Here is a 23,294-nt window from a genome sequence, read left to right as displayed (position 1 = left end):
AACCAAGCCCAAAGGCCAGCCCCATCTCAAGAAGAGTTTCTAGCAAGGTCCCCAGCACCGAGGGGTGCTGAGTCACCCTGAATTCCTGACCCAGCACTCTGCTCCCTCTCCTGGGGGGAGGGGCTGGCACCCCATCTGCCAGGGGAAGAGAAAAACCCAGATGGGACACCCCCACCCACCACCACACACAAACCAAAAATAACTCGCAGCCCCCTACACACCAGAAACACAAAAACAAAATCTCGCATAAATCCAAAGTCAGGAGGGAAGAAAAAATTTTCAAAAGCCAACTACTGCCCCCAAAAGGCTTTTAAACATTCTCCAAAAAAGTTTATTAAAATGTCTTCACTTTAATGCTCGAAACGGAAAAGGTTCTCAAAATATACATACGCCTCTTTTCTCATAGAAATAGAACTTTTTTATAATACAAAAAAAATAATAAGACCAAAAACAAAAACAAAAAAACCAAAAACATCAACAGCAACAACCCCGCAGGAACATCTTTAAGTGATTACTCAGGGCCAGGCTGACAGTTACACGTGTGTTGCGTCAGTCCCGTGTCCACACGCGCTTAGCCACGTTTGATCCGGATTGCATCAAGTCCTGAAACCCGGTGCGCGGTGCAGGTGCGTGCGTGCGTGCGTGCGTGCGCGCGGTGCCCACGGTGCCCCTTCGGTGCAGGTGCAGGTGCGCGCGGTGCACGCTCGGGGCCCTCGGCGCGCTCGGGGGCGCGGGACAGGGCGCACGGTGCCCAAGGGGGCCGCGGCACCCCCACGGCACCCCCACCGCGCTAGCAGTGGCCCGCCGAGGCCAGCAGCGGCTCGGGCAGCTGCTTGAACAAGTTCCGCAGCGTGCTGAGCTCTCGCGACAGCTGCTCCACCTTCTTCTGCAGCCGCTCGTTCTCCGCCGTCAGCTCCAGCACCTTGTGCTGCGTCTCCAGGTTGCGCATCTTGGCCTTGTCGCGACTCTTGCGCACCGCGATGTTGTTGCGCTCGCGCCGCATCTTGTACTCGTCGCTCAACTTGTCCACCGCCTTCTTGGCCTTGGCCTTGGCGGGCGCGGCCGGCGGCCCCGCGAAGCAGCCGGCGGGCGCGGCCTTGGCGTCGGCGGGGCTCGGCGTGCCGGGCGGGCTGGACGACGACGACGTGGACAGGCTACCGCTGCTACCGCTCGGCGTCGCCTGGTAGCCCAGGTAGGCGCGCAGGGCGAACGGGAAGCCTGCCGCCATGGCTGGCGCGTCGTCCGCGCGCTTGCAGTCCGCGGGTTCGAAGCCCGGCTCTGCCTTGAGCGCGGCAGGCGGCGGCGGCGGGAAGCAGGCGGGCGGCGGGGCCTTGGCTCCCGCGCGACCGAGGCTCACGTAACCGTAGTCGGCCGGCTTCTTGGCCGGCTTGGCGCCGTAGTCGTCGGCGAAGAGGTCGGAAAGGAAGTCGTGGTGCGCGGGCGCGGGCGCGGCGAAGTCCGCGGCGGGCGCGAGCGGCTCCAGGTAGGGGCTGAAGTCGATGGCGCGCTCGTGCTCGCCGATGGCCGGCTCGGCGGCGGGGGCGCGCGGCGCGGCGCGGGCCGCCTTCGCCCCGTAGGCCAGGCAGTCAGGCTCGTAGTAGAAGTTGGCCACTTCCATGGGTCTAAAGGCGGCGGGCGGCGGCGGGAGGCATGCTGCGTCCCAGGCCAGCAGGCGGTGCATGAACGCGGGGCCCGCGGGCTCCGCTGCGTCCCGGTCCCGTGCGCGGCTCGGACTCGGCGCGGCGGCGGCCGAGCGGGAGGTTTATAAGGCGGCGCCTGGCAACGGGGCTGGCTGCGTCACTCTGGGGCCGCCCCGACCCCTCCCGCCCCGCTGCCCGGCCGGTGCGCGTCATTGCCTGGCCACGGGAGCGCGAGAGGGCGCGGCGGGGAGCGGGGCAAGGGGCGCGGCGGGGGTCCGCGCGCCGGGTACTGAGCGGTGTCCTGGGCGCCCTGCCAGCCCCGCGATCGCCCCGGACGCGGGAGACGCGGGCCCGCCCCCTTCCTGCCCCCTCAGGGACACGGAGGAGCGCGGCCGGCGCCCGCCCCCTGCTGGAGGACGCGGTAGCTGGTCCCCCGCTCCTGACTGCTGTCCCGGGCCCCCAACTTTTGGGAAGCGCAGACCGATCCACCCCGTACTCGACCCAAGGCCCTGGATCCTGCCCGCTGTCCCGGGCTCCCAACTCCCGGGAAGTAGCTTTCCACACAATGCAAGCACCCCCTTCCCCTCCCCCGCCTCAGGTGCTGCCCCCTCCCCGGGCCCCAACTCCTAGGAAGCAGAACTCTCCACCCGGTACCCGCCCAACCCCAGGATGCCTGCTGTCCTGGTCTCCCAACCCTCCATCCTAAGTATGGCCCGCCCACTGCACCTGCCTACACCGCTCCCCGCTGCACTTTTCTTTGCGAAGGTAGCCTGGGGTGGGGGTTCCGTCACTCTGTGTCTGTGGGTGAGTCACTTCACTTCTTCTGAGCTTCCTCCGTGGAGGTTGTTGGTGTTGTTAGAAGTAGTGGTGTCGGGGTGTCAGAGAAATGAACCCCGCGTACCAGGGACGCGGATGCCTCCCTAAGACCTGCACAGCCCTGCCCAGAGGCTGCAGACTTCTTAAGTGGTTGAGGTGGGATCCTGCTAGACTAAACTCCAACCATAGGGACCCAACGGTAACCCCGCAAGCTGAAGAAGAGGGTTCTTCGTGCACTTAACCGGACCCCAGGCATGGACCACCAGCCTCCACCTTGGTGGGACCCTTTCAAGGAGGCCCAGGGCAGCTCTTGGGGCCCACTCTTCTGCCACTCCCAGCCAGGCCACTCAGGCAGGAGCTGCCAGCCTGTCTGGGGCTGACCCCCGACCCATTGACCCCAGCCCTGGCCCCAGCAAGCCAGCGGGCGTTGCTCAACCTTCGGTGTTATCTGCTGAGCTGGGGTGACCTCCGCCCCCAAGAGCTGGAGAAATGACATCTCCCGGTGCCCTTGGGGGTGGGGGGCAGGGAGGGAAAGGATAAGACACTCTTGCCCTGCCTGCGGCTTTCTGGCCTTCCCAGCAGCCTCTGGGCCAGAAAGGGATCAGGGCCCAGGGAGGCGTGGTGACATCCCCAGGGCCACCCAGCCAGGCCTGGCTATAAAGTGGGATACTGGGGCTCCACTGTCGGGCCCTCCCTCGGCCGTCACTGGTGACTGTGCTTTCCAGACTCTGGGAGGGATGGCCTTGGCAGAGTGAAGTCCGTAGCCCACCACAATCCCCACACTTCCTGTTCCCTGGGGACGCTGAACCCCCTGCTCGGGTCTCAGCCCAGCTTGCCTATGGGAAGACCAAGACTCCCTGACTGCCAAGGCCCTAACCTGAAAGCCCATCTCACCTGACCACTCTTCCACTGTCCCTGCCGCTGCCCTGTCCACCCCCCCTTTCTCAAATTATATTTTGTTCACTTGTTTACTGTGTGTTTGTATGCCACAACTTGTACCCACAAGGTTCTCTGACCTTCACAGGTCTCTACTTCCATCATGTGGGTCCTGGGAACTGAACTCAGGTCATCAGGCTTGCCAGTAAGTACCTTAAACCACCGAGCCATCTCACTGGCCTGACGTCTCTCCTTTGCTCACTGTTTCAGCTGAGTGTAGCCTCAGGTAAACTGGCTGCCCTCTCTGAGCCTTAGCTTCCTACCCAGCATTTCAGCAGTGTTGTGGGGAAAACACAGCAAAACCTGGGGAGAGCTATACAGCAACTCAGGCATTTGCTGTGTGACATTTTATGTTCATTTAACCCTCCTGGTAATTTGTGGGAGCTAGTCCTGCCATCTGAGCTTTACGGGTAAGGAAACAGGTTCGGCAGAATGTGGTGCTGGCTCAAGGTCCTCGCAGTAGAGAAATGGTGATGGAGAAAGTCTCCCCTCGGGTTGGTAATCAGCCCCAACAGTACACTGAAGTCTAAAGAAAGGGTGACTCGGTCACACAGGGACTCAGAGGGTGACTCAGGCCCTGAAGACCAGACTGCATCTCATCAGAGAGCTCGGCCCTCTGGCCTCCAGAATGGGCTAGCCTGCCCCTACAGCAGCTTCCCTGCTGGGACTCACCCACCCACAGCTGACCCAAGCCTCTCACAGGGAGGCCAGAGGAGTGTGCCCTTGGTCTCAACAGGCCGTGCCCGCCGCCTCGCCATGGCTGCCAGCCCTTCCCCAGGGTTCTGAGGCCCCACCATGCCTGAGCAGCTGGCACAGCCAGCCTCCTGCATCCAGCTGTGCCCAGCTCCTCCCCTCTCCCTGTACCACCCTCCTGTTTGCAGAACCTGGGCTGCAAAGGTCCCTGCTGCGGCCAGATCAACACAGAAATGGGTTAGCAGGCCACCACTGTGGTGCTTGGGATTTTCTTTCATTTTATTATGTTACAGCGCTGGAGTTGGAGCCCCCGGCCTTCATGTGCTGGCCACGGCTCCTCTTTTTACTTTTGAGACAGGGATTTGATAAGTTGCCCAGGCTGCCGTTGAACTTAGGACCCTACCTGTTCAACCTCCGGAGTAGCTGGGATCACAGGCCTGCACTCCCAGGCCAAGCTGTCTTTCTAAGTGAATTTCATCCCTAACATGTAAAGACTGGAGACGTCACACCAGGACTCCAGTTTCCAGTTCTTTTAAACTTGGAGGCCTGAACTGGCCTCTCTGGTGTGGGGACCGTAACCATGGTGTTCACTAAGGCAATGAGCATTTCCAACATGAGTCACACCCCATCTGCTGCCCCCAGACTCAGGGAAGGGGGCACTTAGGAGCTAAATCTTGATGCCCGTCTACAGGAAGGGTTAGGTTGAAGCCGAGCCCACCCCCACCTCCACCTCAGCCAGCTGGCAGCAGGTGGGACAAACTGGTGGTGAGAGGGGCCCGGGAACCCAGTTTGTTCTGTGGGGACCCTCCTTACATTAGTATTCTGGCCATTTCAGTCTTCAGCCTCCGTTCCTGACATGGGGGTGGGGGCGTGGCCTTCTCCTGACAGGTGAGGGCGACTCAGCTCCCTGCAGCCCCCCACAGGCCTTGATGGTGACAAAGCATAAAAACCCTACAGAGCAGGCAGATGAGGAAACAGACCCCTGTGGCTTGCAACTTCTCCCACATACCTGGTGAGGGCCGGATCCCCTGCGCCACATCTGAGCCTTACCTGGGTAGAGCACTTGGTTTCATTCCCAACCAAGAAAAATAAGCAGAAAAGGAAACCACCAGGCCTCGGCTCTGATGCCTCAGTTTCCCCGCTGTACTCAGCAGTCTTCAATCCTAGAGCCTCCACACACGCTGTCTGTGAAACTTGGCCTGTGTGTATGCTGTCACCAAGTGGCTGAACCTGGAACTGCAGGAGTGACTTGAAGGTATTTTGGACGGAAACCAACCGGGTGCCAGAATTTGATGCGGAGAGGCTCGCTCTCTAGGTATCGCACTCACAGGACATGATCACGCTGCTAAGGGAAGCACAGATTCCAAGAGATGGAGGAAAGGCCCTCAGCTTTCGTGTAGTTACTCGTCAAACCTTAAAACTATTGTTCAGATCCTAGAGACACACGATCCATGAGTAAAATCGCTCTTTTCAGGCTCTGGGAAGACTCTGGAGGAATGGGAACCTCAATGTCATAGGTGAAGTGAGGGGGGAGGGGCGCGAGTAAAGCTTGTAGGTTTGTACCAGGCAGTGAAACCAGGCAAAGGCCCCGCCTCAGCAGGGTTGTGTTGGAGGCCACATCGCAAACAGCTTTACTGGCTGTTTGGCTGTTATGGGGACAGGAGATGAAGAGAGATGGCGACAGACCCCTCTGGGTCGTGGTCCGTGGTACAGACCAACGAGGGCGAGATATAAGGGTGGACCTGGTGAGAAGCGGTCCTGTTCAGGACCTCTACTGAGGAAGAGACAATCGAGCTTTACTGACCTGCATGGTGGGACGCTGCATCTCTAGGGTCCAATCCGCAGGCAGAAATGGTTCGACGAATGACTACAACCAAGCCTGAGCTGCTTTGTCGCTTGTTCCTCTCAGTGGCTACTCATGACTGGTAATTGAAGCCCTTGGGGGGGGTTGCTCTGGGTTTTCAAGACCAGGCTTAGCTCCATAAGTGAGACCCTGGTCAGAAGACAAAAGTGTGTCAGAGACAGGAGCATGCATCCATCCACTGGTCAACAATGGCAGCACTCTGTGAGAAAGCCATCTTACTCAGAGCCCATACTGCCTCTCGCCTCCCTCCAGGGTCTTCTGAGGAGATCTGGGGTCCCCCTCTCCTGTATAAAGACCACTGCTACACCTTCAAATGTCACTACCCCTGTAATGGCACATCTCTTTTCATCTAAAGCACTGGCTGGAGCGTGACTGGGTGTCTATGTCACAGCGAGTTGGTGGCCTCTTTACAAGAGAATCACAAAGCGTGAGAGGAAAGTGATCGCATAAGCAACTCCACAAGAGCCAGGCATGGTGACGAAAGCCTGGGACCCTGCGCCCAGGAAGTGGAGGCAGAAAAAGCAAGAGGTCAAGGTTTCGGGACATGGGGGCGCACACCTTCAATACCAGCACGCCTGAGGCAGAAGCAGGAGGATCTCTCTGCGCTCAAGGCCAGCCTGGGCTGCAACAGTGAAACCGTGACTCAAAAATAAATAGACATAAGGATATCTTTCGATATCTCTGGCCTGAAAATGCTAGTTCACGTACAAAAAGACTCTGAGACGGGTGGACACGTGCCAGCGCTCGTGATGTCACAAGCGTGTTGTCCCTACAGAGAATGTAAAAGGATGAGGTGGCTTCGTGGGGGAGGAACGGGGCAGTGCTGTTCAACAGAACTTTCTGGTATGCCTGGAACAGCCTCTCCCTGTGTGTCACGTCAGCCACATGTGCTCCCAAGCACCTGGGACCTGGCTGATGCCATTGGGGAGGCTTTTACTGCATTCTTGTTTGGTTGTTTGGCTCTGTTGTTTTTGAGACCGCTTTGTGTGGCCCAGGCCTCCTCCACTGGGATGGCAAATGTGAGCCGCCACACCTGGCTTGAATTTCAGTATTTAAGTTCTCTCCTGTGGCTGTTGACCACTGTACTGAGAGGCAGTCTTCTACAAATTCTACAATCTACGGTTTCTCTTCTTTTTTCTTTCTTCCCCCCCCCCCTTTAATGTGTGTGGGTATTTTGCCTGCATGTATGTCTGCATGCCTAGTGTCTGCAGAGGCCAAAAGAGGATGTCAAACTCCTTAAAGCCGGAATAGCAGACATCTGTGAGCTTCTATATGGGAATTGAACCTGGGTCCTCTGGGAAAGCAGCCAGTGCTCTTAACCACTGAGCCATCTGTCCAGCCCCCTCTGTGGTCTCTTGTTAGAGAAAAAAACTGTAAGGTGCAAACCTGCTGTATCTTATAAATGTGTCTGTCTGTCTGTCAGTCAGTCAGTCTGTCTGTCAGTCAGTCTGTCTATGGGTCTGCTGGTGTCCATAGAGGTCAGAAGAAGGTATTGAATGGATCTGCTGGAATTGGATCTATAAACAGTTGTGAGCCTCCGTGTGGGTGCTGGGAATTGAACCCTGGTCCTCTGAAAGAGCAGTGCATGCTCTTAACTGTTGAGCCATCCCTCCTGCTGTATTTCTGAGGGAAGGTGGAAGCTCCTGCTTGAAATGAAAGACACAAGAAAGTAGGAGCCATGCAGATGGGGACCAGGCAGTTCACCCCAAAGTTCACTGATTTGACCTCTCTTTTAGCTTAACTCATTGCCTATCACCCCAGCACTCGGGAGGCAGAGGCAGGCGGATCGCTGTGAGTTCGAGGCCAGCCCGATCTACAAAGCAAGTCCAGGACAGCCAGGGCTACACTGAGAAACCCTGTCTCAGAAAAAAAAAAAAAAATCACTCAGCAGACTGGGACAGGAAAGAGTGCCAGCCTCAGCTACCTAATGCGTTTGGGACTAGCCTAGACTCTAGAGTAAGGCCTTGTCTCAGGGTGCCAGGGGAATAATAAGAAAAAGCACATTGTTGTATCCTTCTAAGGTCCCGTGGCTCTAAGAGCTTGCGCAGGGCAGGGCCAGTTGCCCACTGGAACATCCACAAGGTGGCGTCTTCACCCCTGAGTACAGCCCTCAGATAGGGTGGCCAACACGGCTGATGGATGGATAGACGATGGTGCGTCTGTGACTGCAGTCTTCTGTTCCCTAGCTGGCCTCCAAATAGCTGCTTCCTCCCCACGCGGTTTTCCACATGGTTTTCCATGTGGCCTTGGTATGTGGTCCATGTTGGCGCTCCTGGTGTCTTCCCCGTGTGGCCCACCCTCCCTGTCTTGTGGCTCACTCTTCTGACACGGCAGTGGGCAGTGGGTAGTGGGTAGTACAGAAACGGAAGCTACTGGACCTTCCTAGGCTTAAACCCAAGAGTGCCACCAGGACAGAGGTTACAGCCTCCGTCCGGCTCTCATGTCAGGATAAGGTTGAGGCAGAAGACACCCCACCATTGTGACCTTCTGGTTGGTGTTTTCGTCACTGTGACAAGATGCCTCGGATGCACATGACCTAATGGGAGAAGAGGGGTGTTGGTCATGCAACTCAGCAGGTAAGAGTTACCGCAGCCTGAGGGCCACAGTTCCATCCCTGAAATTCATGTGGAAGGAGAGAACTGACTTCCAAGGTGGTGCGTGCCTGTAATCACAGCTCTCAGGAGCCCAAGGTCAGAGGACCCGGAGGACAGGGCCAACCTGTGCTACATAAGAATAAAAAAATACTACAAGAAGAACATCTGGATGGGTGGATCGGGGACCAGTGGAATCTGCTCAAACTATTGCACTAACCAAGGACAATACAAGTAGCAAACATCGAACCCCTACTCTGATCTAGCCAATGGGCAGGACATTCTCCACAGTTGTCTGGAGAGTGGGGACTGACTCTGACATGAACTCTGGTGCCCCATGTTTGACCACCTCCCCTTGGTGGGGAGGCCTGGTGGCACTCAAAGAAAGAATAAGCGGGATACCAAGATGAGACTTGATAGCCTATGACCATATAGTGGGGGAGGAGGTCCCCCTCAGTCTTAGACCTAGGGGAGAGGAATAGAGTGAAAGCAGGAGGGAGGGAGGAATGGGAGGATACACGTGATGGGGTAACAATTGAGTTGTAATCTGAATAAATTAATTTTAAAATAAAATAATAAAAAATATAGGGACTGAAGAGATGGCTCACCAGTTAAGACCACTAGCTGCTCTTCCAGGGGACCCTGGTTTAATTCCCAGAACCCACATTGCAGCTTGCAACTGTCTGTAACTCCAGTTCCAGGGGGATCTGACACCCTCACACAGACACACATGCTGTTAAAAGACCAATGCACATAAAATTAAAAAGAATTAAAAAATGTAGAGAGAGTATGGGGCTGCAGAGATGCTCTCAGAGGTAAGAGCACTGGCTGATCTTTGGATATCTGGCTCAGTTCCCAGCTCCCACAAGACAGCTCACAACCATCTGTAAGTCCAGTTCCAGGGGCTTCTGGCACCCTCATCTGGCCTCTGCAAGGACTGCACACATGGTGCTCAGATATACATACACACATTTCTACACATTTTTTTTTTTTTTTAATATAGAGAGTTGCCCACCATTGGATCCTGTTCCCCTAACTGGGCTGCCTCACCTCATCATGATAGAAGATGCGCCCAGTCCTTCTCCAATGGGAGGCCTCCCTTTTTCTGAGCCATCTTCTGAGGAGAAAGGGAGGACTGGAGGATGGCAGGGAGTTGAGGTGAGAGCGGGGACTGGGAGAAGAGGAGGGAGGGGAACCTGCGATCAGGATGTAAAATAAATAAATTCATTTATTATGTCTATGTTTTTTAGAAAATATTCATTTAACTAACAAGGAAAAGAATCTCTGTGTTGTCTCACAGTTTTAGAATTCTTGTCCTGGGTCGTCGGCTCCATTGCGGAGAGTCTGAGGCCAAGCAGAAAGACCTGCAGAAGAAAGGTAAATAAAGCTGTAGGAACGCAGAGGCAGAGGGAGAAGGAATGCTCTGGGCGATGCCCCGCCTCCTCAGAGCCCTCCCTGGGTTAGCGGCGGCGGCGGTGGTGTCCAGCCTCATCTCAGTAGCACGCCCCCTACCCCCATCCCAACGCTGGGCTAAAACGTGAACTCACCAGCCTCTGGAGGACTCTTCAGATATGGACCACAACAAGGGTGGATAAGAAAGCCTGCCACTAACCTTTGACCATTCTGTACCCGCCATCACCATTTTCTGTGCTTGGTTGGCCAAAGTAAACTACCCCTCCATCTTCTGTGCATTCCCTCAGTGTTAGCCCAGTCTCCGTGTCTCCACCTATCCCAAAGGCGTACAGTGGGGTCGGCGGCAGTGGTTTGAGGACCCCATGCCAGAACACACACCACCCCCAACCCACAAGCCTGAAGGGCCACTGCCTTGGGCGCATCTGCAGGTGCAGTGCAAAGAGTCACCGCTAGGGGGCGCTTCTGCCCGCCGTCGCTGCCTGCCTCCATAGTGCTGAGATTACAGGTGTCCACCCGCAGACCCAGTTTGGCTCTGGGTATGGGCCCAAGGCTCTGTACCGGATAGGAGAGCGCTTTACCAACTGAGCCCGCCCCTGGTCCATCCACCTTTTAAATGTTTTGATTATGAAACTGTGTAATTTAGAGAAGAGTTACGAAGCTGCTATGTTATTACCATTGATGCTTAATTTCACAAACACAGGCTTCATTTTTTTTTTTTCTGAGCTGTTAAGGTATGAGTGCCAGGGATTACTCTGAATGCCTCAGCAGGCTTGCTGAGAACAGAGCTTCACTAAGACAGACCAAGGCTTCCCGTGGCTCCTGCTCACTCAGATGGCACCACGGGCCATAGCAATATTCTCTAAGATGCAAGTATGATCTGTCTGTCTCTGTCATCCCTTTACTGTCCTGTGCCTGGGACAAGGTTCTTCTTTCTTTTCTTTCTTTCATTTTCTTTCTCCTCCTCCTCCTCCTTCTCCTTTTATATTATTTTTGCCAGGGCCTTGCTCTGACGGACTGCCTGTCCTAGAACTCAGGACAGTCCTCCTATCCCAGCTTCCCAAGGGCCAGGCTCCTGATTCATCTCTTTCCTTTTTATCCTGCCATTTTGGAAGGTCACGGCTCATGCCTGCCTGCTCTTGCAGCCCTGCGATGTCCATGGGAGCAGAGCCCCGCAGCTTCCACCTGGGCACACCAGGTCTGCCGCTGAGGGGCTGAGGGCCGTGAGCTCAGCATCTCACAGGCTGCCTGGCCACAGTATTTTGGTGACAGAAGCTGTTGTCCCCAGAGACACCAAGGAGGAAGCAGGAAGCTTTCTAAGACTGAGGACCTCAGGTCCCTCCTGCCATGTTCCATTTGCCAGAGCAGAGAACCAACGTTCAAAAGTTGTGTGTGTGTGTGCGTCTGTCTGTATTTGTGTATGTCTGTCTCTGTATTTGTGTTTGTGTGTGCGTCTGTCTGTATTGGTGTTTGTCTGTGCGTCTGTCTGTATTTGTGTATGTCTGTCTCTGTATTTGTGTTTGTGTATTTCTATATGCATGCCAGGCATGTCTCTCTATGTGTGTATCTGTGTCTGTCTGTCTGTCTGTCTACATTTGTCTATGTCTGTCTGTATTTGTGTTTGTGTATCTCTGTATTTGTGTCTGTGTATTTGTTTAACGTGTCTGGTGTGTCTTTGTGCATGTGTGTGTGTGTGTGTCTGTCTGTCTGTCTGTCTATATTTGCCTATGTCTGTCTCTGTATTTGTGTTTGTTTATTTCTATATGCGTGTGTGTGTGTGTGTGTATGTCTGTCTGTCTGTCTGTCTGTGTGTGTGTGTCTGTGTGTGTGTGTCTGTGTGTGTGTGTCTGTCTGTCTGTCTGTGTGTTTAGATGACCGTCAGATGGCGGGCTGGCCCAGAACTGTTGTGCACCATGTCCTGCTCAGGTTTGAACTTCTTGAGCCAGTTCATCATCGTTGAGACAAGAGCCAGGCTTTTGTCGCGGGTCAGTAGGCTGAGGAAGAGGCCGGCCACCTTGGGAATTCACCGCTTCACTATCTAGCCATGGCCCGTCTCCCTGTCTAGCTGCCTGCTTCCAAGTCTGACTCCGTACCACCCTGACAAAGGCAGCTTAAGGGAGAAAGGGTCTGCTCATCGCACAGTGCAGGTGGTCGCAGCCCATCATTTGGGGATGTCACAGGGAACAAGAGCCAGAAGCAGCTGGACATGACATCCACAGCCAGCAGAGAGCAATGGGTGCATGCATGTGTGCTAGCGCCGGGCCCCCTTGCTACATTCACATAGCCCAGGGTCCCCAAGCCCAGGGAATGGCGCTATCCACAGCCTTTAGCGTCAATCATTCAATCAAGACATCCCTCACAAACATCCCTCAGAGGCCTTCTTAAATGATTCTAGATTGTGTCATATTGACAAGTTGTCACCCACCTCCAATGTCCCACTGGGCACATCCACTGGTTTATTCTCTAGGGGACAGGACCCAGGCCTGTATCCTTAACACCTTAGTGAGACCCTCCAGTCCTAGGTGCTTCCTGAGCAGAGGAGGATTCCTAGGAAAAAGTAGGCAAAGGTAGGTCTGCCCATGAGCGCCCGGTACAGAGGCGGGAATTCGAGCTCAGATCCGTGGTTTTACTCTATTCGCAGGACCTCTCCTCGCCTTGGCTCTTTCCTCAGTTACCCTTAAGGAACGAACCAAAGCTGGATCTGAAAACCCCCTTGCCCAGCTACGCAAGGTGCAGCACCTAATCCTGCCAGCAGGTGTCGCCAGGGGTCCCACCACAGTGGCACTACACAAATGCGGCACTGAGTGGCACAAACTGGCTGACAGCTAAGTAAGTAAAGTAGGACCAAGAGAGTGCACAAGGTTAACCAAGGACACACAGCAAACTAGTGGGCCGCGCCGCCTAAGAACCACTTCTCTCTGGCCATGAATTTCTTCTGTACATGGGCTGCAGCAGGGAGGGGTAGGGCGTCCATTCCTGTCCATTCAGAAGACAAATGGAAGCTATCTGGAATGCAATGACGCATTTTCTTGCTTTCAGAGACCCAGTCAGTCTCTTTCTGCCTTGTGTGCAATTGGCAATTTCCATTTTATGGCTGCTCTAGCTTCTGCCATCATATTCACATTCCAGTGTATGAGAAGCAAAAAATAAAAATAATCAGCTTCCTGACACTCTCTCTCGCGCGCGCACGCGTGTGTGTGTGTGTGTGTGTGTGTGTGTGTGTGTGCTCACCTTTCTGAAATCCAGAGTGGGGGGTGAGCTAAGCCCAGTGTCGCAGCCACTAGTTTACAGAGCAGGCCAGGCTGCCTTAGAGGGTTCTTTTACCAATGAGGATGGTGCCCGTTCTCCACTAATGATGTGCTGCCAGGAGGGCCTCCCTTATGGGTCAATGCCCTAGGAATCCCACAATCAGGAGTTTGATGGTGAGACAATGCATGGGCCGGTGTCTGGCATCACACGCTCAACAGGAAAGCAATGGTGGTGATCAGAAGTTAAAGTGTGTCAGGCAGGAGGCCATGAGTTTGGGGCTAGCCTGGGCTACAGGATGAGCCCATGAAAGTGGAGACATTCGCTACCAGCTTACAGAAAGAGAGAAAAAGATGGGCAGATGCATACACAGAAGCAGCGGCAGCAGCTGCCCAGATGAACGGGAGTGCCATGCCGTGGTCCCAGCCTCAGAGAGGCAGAGGCAGGAAGATTACCAGAAGTTTCAGGTCAGCTAGGTCTACATGGCAATTGGTAGGCCAGCCAGGGCTAGCATGAGACAATGTTGAAAAAAGGAAGAGGGGGAGGGGGAGGGGGAGCAGCCGGGAGAGAAGGAGGGCAAAGCTGCAGGAGTTGAGTTCAAAACTCAACAAAAGGAGAGGCAGGTGTGGTATCTTGGCACTGAGAAGGCTCAGGAGTTCCGAGGTCATCCTCCACTACAAGGTGAGTTCAAGCAGCCTGGGCTACGTGAGTTGATATGAGCCGAGTTCAAGGTGCTGTGAGAGGCTGGTGGGAGGGAGGTATGGCTCCCTGAGCAGGAAGCACAGGGTGGGGGTTCCTCAAACACTTAAACTGGGGATCCCCTATAACTGAGCATTTCCCCTTCTGGTCCCCAACTGAGTTGAAAACTGGAGGTCTTGACACGCCCACATTCACAGCAGCAAGACATGGACACATCCCAGCATTCTCAGGCACGTGATCTGAGTGACAAAACTTTCCACCTTCAATGGAAGGTATGGGAGGCAAACTGCAGTGTGAAAGTGCCACAGCGCAGGCTCCCAGAGGCACAGGACCAGGGCTGTGAGTCCCTCAGAGGCAGGATAGGGTCAGTAGAACAGAGAGGCAGATGGGAAGTTGTTCAGTGGGGCCAAGATGCAAAAAGCTGTGGAACCTGGTTTGGTAGTGCAGACCAATTTGCGTTATATAACCAGAACTTGTCAAACAAAATAAGAATTTTGGGGTAGCTTTTTATTTTCTTTGGGGAGATGGTTGTTTTATTTGGTTTTGGTTTTTGTTTTGGGCTGGGTTGTAAGGCTTACCCTGGATGTGTTTTGTGTCCCTAAACTGTATATTCCTAATGGTGAAGGGCTGGGGGCTCCACTTAGTTAATAGAGAGGTTATTTAGCAGGCATGAGGTCCTGGGTTCAGTCCCCAGCCAGCATAAAACTTCAAAAAGCATTACCCATAATCCAGCACTTAGATGGAGTCAGAAGGATCAGAAATTCAAAGGTCAGATATAGAGTTCAAGGCCAGCCTGGACTGCATAAATCAGCCCCCCCCCCCTCCACTCCCCTCCTCTTGCCTTGTTGTTGTGTTGGTTTTTTGAGACGGGGTTTCTCTGTGTAACAGCCCTGGCTGTTCTAGACTTGCTTTGTAGACCAGGCCTCTGCCTCTTGAGTGCTGGGATTACAGGCGTGCGCTACCATGTCCCGCTTTTTCCTAGGGTTTTACAACTGAGGTGATCTAGGGCTGGCGATGTGGTTCAGGTGGTAGCCTAGTCCTGGGTTCCATCCCACAACTGCAAACCTTGGATATGCTCACCTGTCATCCCCGAGAAGGGGACACCTGAAGATCAGGAGTTCAAAGTCATCCTCAGCTACTAAAGAGCTTGAAGGTAGCCTGGACTACATGAGACCCTGTCAACAAAGCAACCACCACCACAACAACAATAATAATAAATACTAAATCTATGGTAAAACACGTAGAAAAGTTGAATAAATAAATAAGAATGGATAAATAAATAATTTAAAGCCCTAGTGAAAAAAAAGTGGTTGATGTTTTCAATAGGAGTCTAAGGTGACTCAGCAGAGGCCCCACCATCCCCAGACTATGACCTTCTGGGACAGCTGCTCAGTTGATAAAAGCTGGTACCCAGCTGGCCTGACTCCAAGGCTAAACAGTCTCCATAGTCAGTCAGTCAGTCAGTCAGTCAGTCAGTCAGTCTGTGTATGTGTGTCTCTCTCTCCCTCTCTCTCCCTCTCCCCCCACCTCTCTCTCTCTCTCTCTCTCTCTCTCTCTCTCTCTCTCTCTCTCTCTCTCTCTCTCTCCCCTCCCTCCCTCCCCTTGGCTGCCCATTTAGACAGCTGCCAGCCGCCCGCCGCCCGGGGCTCCCAGGGCACTCACCCCAGCTGCTGTTTTGTAGTGTTTTGAGATCTTGTTTTGCATTTTGAGGTGGGGGTGGGGTGCACCAGAGCAGAACTGCTGCATCACCGGGCACTGGATGATCATTTCCTCTTCAAAGAAACTAAACTGCTGGGGATCCAGGGGCTGGAGACTAAGAGGGGCGTGCTTTGGGACGCACAGTCCCACCTCCTTCCCCTCCCTCCGGCCCTCCCTCCTGCCCTCCTTCCTTTCCTCACTGTTGTTTTCTTATTGGGGGGTATGAGTGCGGAGTCAGAGGACACCTCGGTGAGCCTGCTCCTTCCACTGTGGTTCCATCAGCATTCTTCCAACTGCAAGTGACTAGAACTTTGTGTCATGATTCAATTTCAAAAACCAGATGATGCTGGGCGGTGGTGGCGCACGCCTTTAATCCCAGCACTCGGGAGGCAGAGGCAGGCGGATTGTTGAGAGTTCAAGGCCAGCCTGGTCTACAAAGCGATTCCAGGACAGCCAAGGCTGTACACACAGAGAAACCCTGTCTCAAAAAAAAACAAAAAACAAAAAAAAGAGGATGTGGGCCATGGAGAAGAACTGTCAATGACATCTAGCGACAGTGAGGTCAGGGCCATTGGACACAAACTGCAGAGCATGCAGTGACAGCAAACACCACAAGTGTCTAGCGACAGTGAGGCCAGGGCCATTGGACACAAGCTGCAGAGCATGCAGTGACAGCAAACACCACAAGTGTCTAGTGACAGTGAGGCCAGGGCCATTGGACACAAGCTGCAGAGCATGCAGTGACAGCAAACACCACAAGTGTCTAGCGACAGTGAGGCCAGGGCCATTGGACACAAGCTGCAGAGCATGCAGTGACAGCAAACACCACAAGTGTCTAGCGACAGTGAGGCCAGGGCCATTGGACACAAGCTGCAGAGCATGCAGTGACAGCAAACACCACAAGTGTCTAGCGATAGTGAGGCCAGGGCCATTGGAAACAAGCTGCAGAGCATGCAGTGACACCAAACACCACAAGTGTCTAGCGACAGTGAGGCCAGGGCCATTGGAAACAAGCTGTGGAGCATGCAGTGACAGCAAACACCACAACTGTCCAGGTCCACTCGAAAACTTGGACCAGCTGGGCATGGTGGCACAGGCCTGTCTGTCATCCCTGTACAAAGAAGGCAGAGGTAGGAAGATGGCCATAAATTTCGAGGTGGAACCAGGGGTGTGGGGGGTGAGGGAGGGGGCGGGGAGGAAGAGCCTTTGAGATGGCTCAGTGGTGAAGGCGCTTGCTGCCAAGCCTGAGGAGCAACATGGTGGAATGAAACAGCCCACCAAGCTCAGGCAAGTTGTCTTCAGACCTACGCACACTAAATGAATAAATGTAAGGAAATCTTAAAAGCAAGGAGGGGGCCGGGCGTAGTGGTGCTCGCCTTTAATCCTAGCACTTGGGAGGCAGAGGCAAGCGGCTGGCTGTGAGTTCGAGGCCACCATGGTTTATAAAGAGAGTTCAGGGCAACCAAGGCTACACAGAGAAACCCTGTCTTGAAAAAAAAAAAAAAAAAGTGAATGAATGAAAGAAAAACAAAAAACAAAGGAGAGGAGAGAGGTAGAGAGGGCACAAGAAAAAACACAGACAGTTCCATGGACCAATAATCACGCTGGCCCCTGTGGCTCCAGCAGCAGCCCCTCCCCCAGCAGTTCAGTGCCTCTGGAATGAGACCTGTCCATCTGTCTCCTGCTCACCCATGGGTCAAAAGGTAACCTCAGCAGCACTGCCTGAAGCCAAGTTCCTGGACACTCCTGGGCTGTTTGACTTGCCTGGGTCAACAAAGGGAAGAAAGGAGTCTGGGAAGAAAGGAGTCTGGGAGACGGCCAGGCTCAGAGGCTGCTGGTCAGTAGCAGGTGCAGAGGCGGGTCCAGACCTGGTACTAAAGGCCACATATAAACCTGAGAACCTTAGTCATCCGCGCTCCATCTCAGCCTCAAGGAGTGTCTACAGGAACGGGGAAGTGGTAGTGCCGGGCTCATCCGTGTGTCCCAGGCGCACCTGGGACCACACTCCGTGCTTGGTGCATGTTAGGCAAGGCCTCGACCCACTGAATCACATCCCCGGGCCTGTGCCAGCAGGTCCTGATGAGACCAGCCTCCTTCACATCCCAGGGTCCTGAAGTTCACGTGAATGAGCCTTCTGAAGTCACATAGTCACTTTTGACCCGATCCCTATGTCCCCAGGCATAGGGGACATTGCTTAGCTTATATGAAGGTAAGTTAATCTCGTGCTAATCAGAAGCCTCAAAAGGAACAAGAAAGGGGCCTCTAAATTTCAGGGAACCATTTCCACAAAGAAGGATGACTTAGGGTTTCTATCGCTGTGAGAAACAACATGACCAAAAAAATACAAGATAAAAAAAGCATGCAGGAAGAAGGGTTGATTCAGCTTGCAACCCCCAGGTCACACTCCCTCACTGAAGGAGACCAGAGCAGGAACTCAAGGCAGGGGCTGAAGCAGAGGGCATGGCAGGACATCGCTTACTGGCTTGCTCTCCACGCCTTGCTCAACCTGCTTCCTTACACAGCCCAGGACCACGTGCCGAGACGGCCCCACCCACAGTGAGCTGGACCCTTCCACAGGCTTGCCTGCAGGCCAGTCCAACAGAGATGTTTTCTCAGTTGAGGTTCACTCTTTCCAGATAACTCTAACTTATGTCAAGGTGACATAAATAAACTAGCCAGGACAAAAAAGGGGTGGAAGTGGCAGCCCCTGGAGACATTAAACATTTTGCAGAGAATGCTGGGAATCAGAAGGTTGCTATAGTCCAGGCAAGTAGCCCCCGCCAGTCCCCAATCTCTCGGGAACATTATGGCATGTTACACACACACAGACACACAAAATACAAATAAGTTATGCTCTTTTTGGTTTGGTTTTTTTTGGGGGGGGTTGTTTGGTTGGTTGGTTGGTTGGTTCGTTGGTTTTGGTTTTTTGAGACATGTTTCACCTTATAGCTTTGGCTGGCCTAAAACTCTCTCTGTAGACCAGGCTGGCCTCAAACTCACAGAGATCCACCTGCCTTTGCCTCCCAAGTGCTGGGATTTTAAAGACGTGTGCCACTACATACTCAAAACTATACTTTTGTTTAAAAAAATAAAAATAAACAAAGCAAAACCTCTGACTGATACAGTACCTTTGTACATTGGTCTAGGTCTTCCAGTAAGCAATGCCAAGTGCCCTGGTGTCAACAGTGGCCTCTGGGTATTAACAGTGTCCTTGTAAGCTCATCAGGTGTGACATACATATCACCCTAGTGATGGGTAAAGATGACAGATGCTTGAGTGTGTGTGTGTGTGTGTGTATTTGTGTTATGAGAACCTGCAGGGTATCTTGAGACTTTGTCTCAATTGTACCATGAATCTAAAATTGCTCAATAGACATAAGCCTGTGGCTGATGAGGTGACTCAGTAAAGAGTCCACTGCCAAGCCTGACAGCCTGAATGTGATCCCCAGAACCCCACATGATGGGAGGAGAGAACCAACGCTTCTGAGATGTCCTCTACCTTCACAAAATGTTAAAAGTATCTCTTAAGGGGCCTGAAGAGATGGCTCAGTGGTTAAGAGCACTGACTGCTCTTCCAGAGGACCCAGGTTCAATTCCTAGCACCCATATGCAGCTCACAATCTAGTTCCAGGGGATCTGACACCCCCCACACAGACATACATACAGGCAAAACATCAGTGCACATAAAATTAAACTAAATCATTCTTAAAGTGTCGTTTAAAAGTGGGAGGTGTCAGGAAGTAGGATAAAGGGTTGTTGAGTGCCAGGGAGAGTGTGGGTCAAGTACAACACGTGGGGTGCTGAGAGGGGCACATAGTGCCTCTGTGGCTGGAAGGTTCTTCCAAAAGCACAGCTCTAACCTTCCCTACAAGGCTCCTTTGCTGAGTCCAGATTCCTGTGCATGACACCAAATTCACTTGTGGTTGTTACCCCACCCCTCAGTGTGCAGCCTAAGGAGCCATGTCTCTCCAATTCACAGACGGACAGCAGAGACACAGTCCTGTGCTCTAAACCACCTGCTGTGAGAGGTCAAGCCTTCTGTAGGGCTCCCTGCCTCTGGCTTTTGCTCTGGCCTGAGGGGGTCATTTGTTATTGGGCAGACACAACCCAGAGTTACCTGGGAGGGGAGCGTGAACCTGTAAGCAGTCTGCTTCCGCAGTTCCCGTCTGACCTCAAAGATGGGCTGTGATGCAGTAAACCCTTTGTCTCCTGAGTTGCTTTCGGTCATGGTGTTTTATCACAGCAACAGATTCCAAGCTAGAGCAAGCAGGGTGCTGCTGAAATGACCTGTGGTTGGGGAGAGAACTGTGCGAAGATTTGCGAGGTCTGGGCTGGAAATGCCATTGAGTGCCTGGCATTTGGCAAGCTGTTCTGCGATGCTGAGAGTAATGCAGACAACAGAGGCCTGGCTTGTGGAGGCTCAGGAAATGTGAGAGTCTCTCAAAGACTATCAGGGTCATGTACACAATATGTCTGAATTAAGAATCTGTGGATATAATGCCAGGTATGGTGGCACCTGGGAGGCAGAGGCAGGTGGATCTCTGAGTTCAAGGCGGGATGATATGGTCCATGTTTATAGTTAACACAACCCAGAGTAAGTTGAGAAAGAGGACAAGTCAGTAAGCAGCATTCCCCCATAGTTCGTGTCTCCAGAGTCTTACCTACAATGCCTGCTTGCCCTTAAAGATGGGTTATGACCTGGAAGTATAAGATAAAATAAACCTTTTCCTTCCCAAGTTGCTTTTGGCCATGGTGCTTTATCGCAGCAACAGAGAAGCTAATGAGGACACCGCCCTCCCCTTATTTCTGTCCATCCTTCAGGCTACAGGTTCTTTCTGTCCTGAAGGACCTGCCCCAGATGGTTGGATCCGGATCTTCAGCCACCGGCCTCAGGCTACCATTGAGCACATGACGTGACCCTAGCATAACAGGAGGAATACATTCTGAGCGTCTTTAAGCCATATACTAGCCATGCTGTCAACAAGGCTGTGGCTGGCGAGAGTACAAACCAGCGAACCATTCCAGGGGCAGTTTCTTCCTCACTGCCAGTTAGCCTAACCACATCTGTTGTAATGATCAAGGCATTAACATCTGTCTGAGTAACGCTATCCTGTGGCTCTCTCTGTGCATGCAAAAATGACATTGTATATGAGGCTTATAATGTGCAAAGAGGAAACCACCCACAGTGACATCTGAAACACAGAAAACCAAAGGAAAAATGTCAATAAGCCAGACTCCATCAAAAGTCAACTTTTCTGTATACAAAAGGATGCTGTTGCTGGATGTGGTGGCGCACACCTTTGATCCCAGCACTCGGGAGGCAGAGGCAGGCAGATCTCTGAGTTGGAGGACAGCCAGGGCTACCAAAGCAGACCCATTCTCAAAAACAACAAACAAACCCCCGCTCTTCAAATGGGCAAAAGATTTGAATGAGTGTTTATGTGAAAAGTTACGTGAATGCCCAAGAAGCACAAGAAATGTTTGCCACTAGGGAAATGTAAACCAAAGGCACACTGAGGTGGGCACAAGCCTGTGACCCCAGCATCTGGCAGGGTAAGGCAGGCAATCTTGGGCTGCACAGTGAGATCCTGTCTCACAAACAAAACGGGGCTGGGAAGGCAGCACACGCCTGTGACCCCAGCACTTGGAGGTAGAGACAGGCCCGTCAAGAGTTCAAGATCATCTTCAGCTAAGTAGCGAGCCCGAGGCCAGCCTGGGGTAGCAGGGACCCCGATCCAGAGAACAGATGAACAGATGGTACGTAGTTCGCTGTTCTCCCGGGCGGTCTGTGTGCCTCTGGGACAGGTGTAAAACAAAAGAGCCGAGATAGACTATTCCACTTCTTTTATGTTAAGAAGGGGAGTAGGGTGAGGGTGCTCTCGGTGCTGTAGGGCTGGCTCAGGGAATAAGAGCACCCGACGCAGAAGCTCGAGAACCCGAATTCAGATCCCAGCACCCACATAGAAATAAAACCCTTGGAGGGACCACCGCCATGTCTGTAAACTCAGCAATGTGGGGTAGAGACAGGAGGATGGCAGGCTTCCCGAAGGCCAGGTTAGCTTCAGGTCCAGTGAGGGATCCCCCTCTCAAGGAAACAAGGTGGAGAGTGACTGACTCCTCTGCCTGCGTGAGCATGTTATGGATGTGTACACAAAACACAGAACAGGCAGGTATGTGTGCATACAGACACACACAGAAGCACGAAAGAGTGTGGAAGAAGCAGGTAGGAAACGTACAGGCAGGGGCTGGCGAGATGGCCCAGCTGTTAAGAGCATTTGAGACTCTGACAGAGGTTCGGTCCCCAGCATCCGTGTTCTGAGTGGTTCACAGCCACCTGTAACTCCGGGTCCCAGAGATACCAGACCTTCTTCTGGCTTCCAAGGGCACCCCCCCACCACACACACACACACACACACACACACACACACACACACACGCAGCACATGCACACAGAGACACATACACATGAATAAAAATAAAGTCTGTAATAATCGGAAAGAAGCCGGGCGTGGTGGCGCACGCCTTTAATCCCAGCACTTGGGAGGCAGAGGCAGACGGATCGCTGTGAGTTCGAGGCCAGCCTGGTCTACAGAGTGATTCCAGGACAGCCAGGGCCACATACACAGAGAAACCCTGTCTCGAAAAACTAAAAACTAAAAATAAAAATTTAGAGCCAGTGGAAAGCAGAGGCCAGTAGATTTCTGTGAGTCCAAGGGCAGCCTGGTCTATAGAGCTAGTTCCAGGACAGCCAGGACGACACAGAGAAACCCTGACTCGAAAAATAAAAACAAAATTAAGAGACAGGTGTGGTGGCGCAAGCCTTTAATCCCAGTACTTTGGAGGCAGAGGTAGGTGGATCTCTGTGTTCCAAGCCAACCTGGTCTGCAGAGTGAGTTCCAGGACAGCCAGGGCTGTTCCAGAGAAACCCTGTCTTGAAAAGAAAAAAAGAAAGAAAGAAAATAAACAAATAAAAGAAAAGACATTTTTGTGTCATTTTGAGACAGGGTCTCACTGCATAGCTCTGGCTGGCCTGAGAACTTAATACATAGATCATGTTAGCCTTGAGCTCACAGAGATCTGCTGTCTCCTGCCTTCTGAGTGCTCGAAGTAAATAAAGGTGTGTGCCACCAGCTTGGTTTGATTTGGTTTTCAGACAAGATCTCACCGTGTAACCCTGGTTGGCCTTAAATTCAGAGATCCACCTGCCTCTGCCTCCAAGGGACTAAAAGTGTGAACCACCACAGCCCACTGCTGGTTTCAAGTAGTCCAGACTGGCCTGACCTTGCTTTGTAGCAGAGGATGACCTTGAACTCCTAATCTTGCTGCTCCCACTTCCTTTGTGCTGTGATGATAAACAAGTGTCTGGTTCTGAAAGGGGAAAAAAAATTTTTTTTAATGTAAATCAGATCTTGTCTTTCCCCGCTACTCAAAATCCTACAGCGCCATCTGTCAAAATACCTACTGCTAAGTCAGAAAACCCAAGTTTGATCCCCGGGACACCCATGGCAAAAGGAGCGAGCCAACTCCCAGTGCTGTCCTCTGACTACCACAGGAGACACTACACAAACACACATGCACACACACACACACCCAAAAAAAAAAAAAAAAAAGAAAGAAAAGAAAGAAAGAAAGAAAGAAAGAAAAAAGGAAAAATCCTCCTTCCTTTTCAGCAAACATCAGAGATCCTGAACTGAAGAATAGT

General features: G+C 52.9%; 1 protein-coding gene across 1 annotated transcript; it reads right to left on the bottom strand.

Moving 5' to 3' along the window:
- Positions 1 to 308: 308 nt before the first annotated feature.
- Cebpb (CCAAT enhancer binding protein beta) lies at positions 309 to 1,758 on the bottom strand. Its single transcript, XM_051143847.1, has one exon. The coding sequence runs from the start codon at positions 1,679 to 1,681 to the stop codon at positions 791 to 793; it is 891 nt and encodes a 296-aa protein (XP_050999804.1). The 5' UTR covers positions 1,682 to 1,758; the 3' UTR covers positions 309 to 790.
- Positions 1,759 to 23,294: the final 21,536 nt, after the last annotated feature.

This window comes from Acomys russatus, chromosome 4 (assembly GCF_903995435.1).
Source record: "Acomys russatus chromosome 4, mAcoRus1.1, whole genome shotgun sequence".
In the NCBI taxonomy this organism is placed as follows: domain Eukaryota; kingdom Metazoa; phylum Chordata; class Mammalia; order Rodentia; family Muridae; genus Acomys; species Acomys russatus.
Note: the sequence above shows the minus strand (reverse complement) of the source record. Positions and strands in the feature narration are given on the sequence as shown.

Bases quoted from the DNA above. Each gene is read 5' to 3' on its own strand.
- Cebpb (XM_051143847.1), bottom strand. From the start codon at position 1,681: ATGCACCGCCTGCTGGCCTGGGACGCAGCATGCCTCCCGCCGCCGCCC.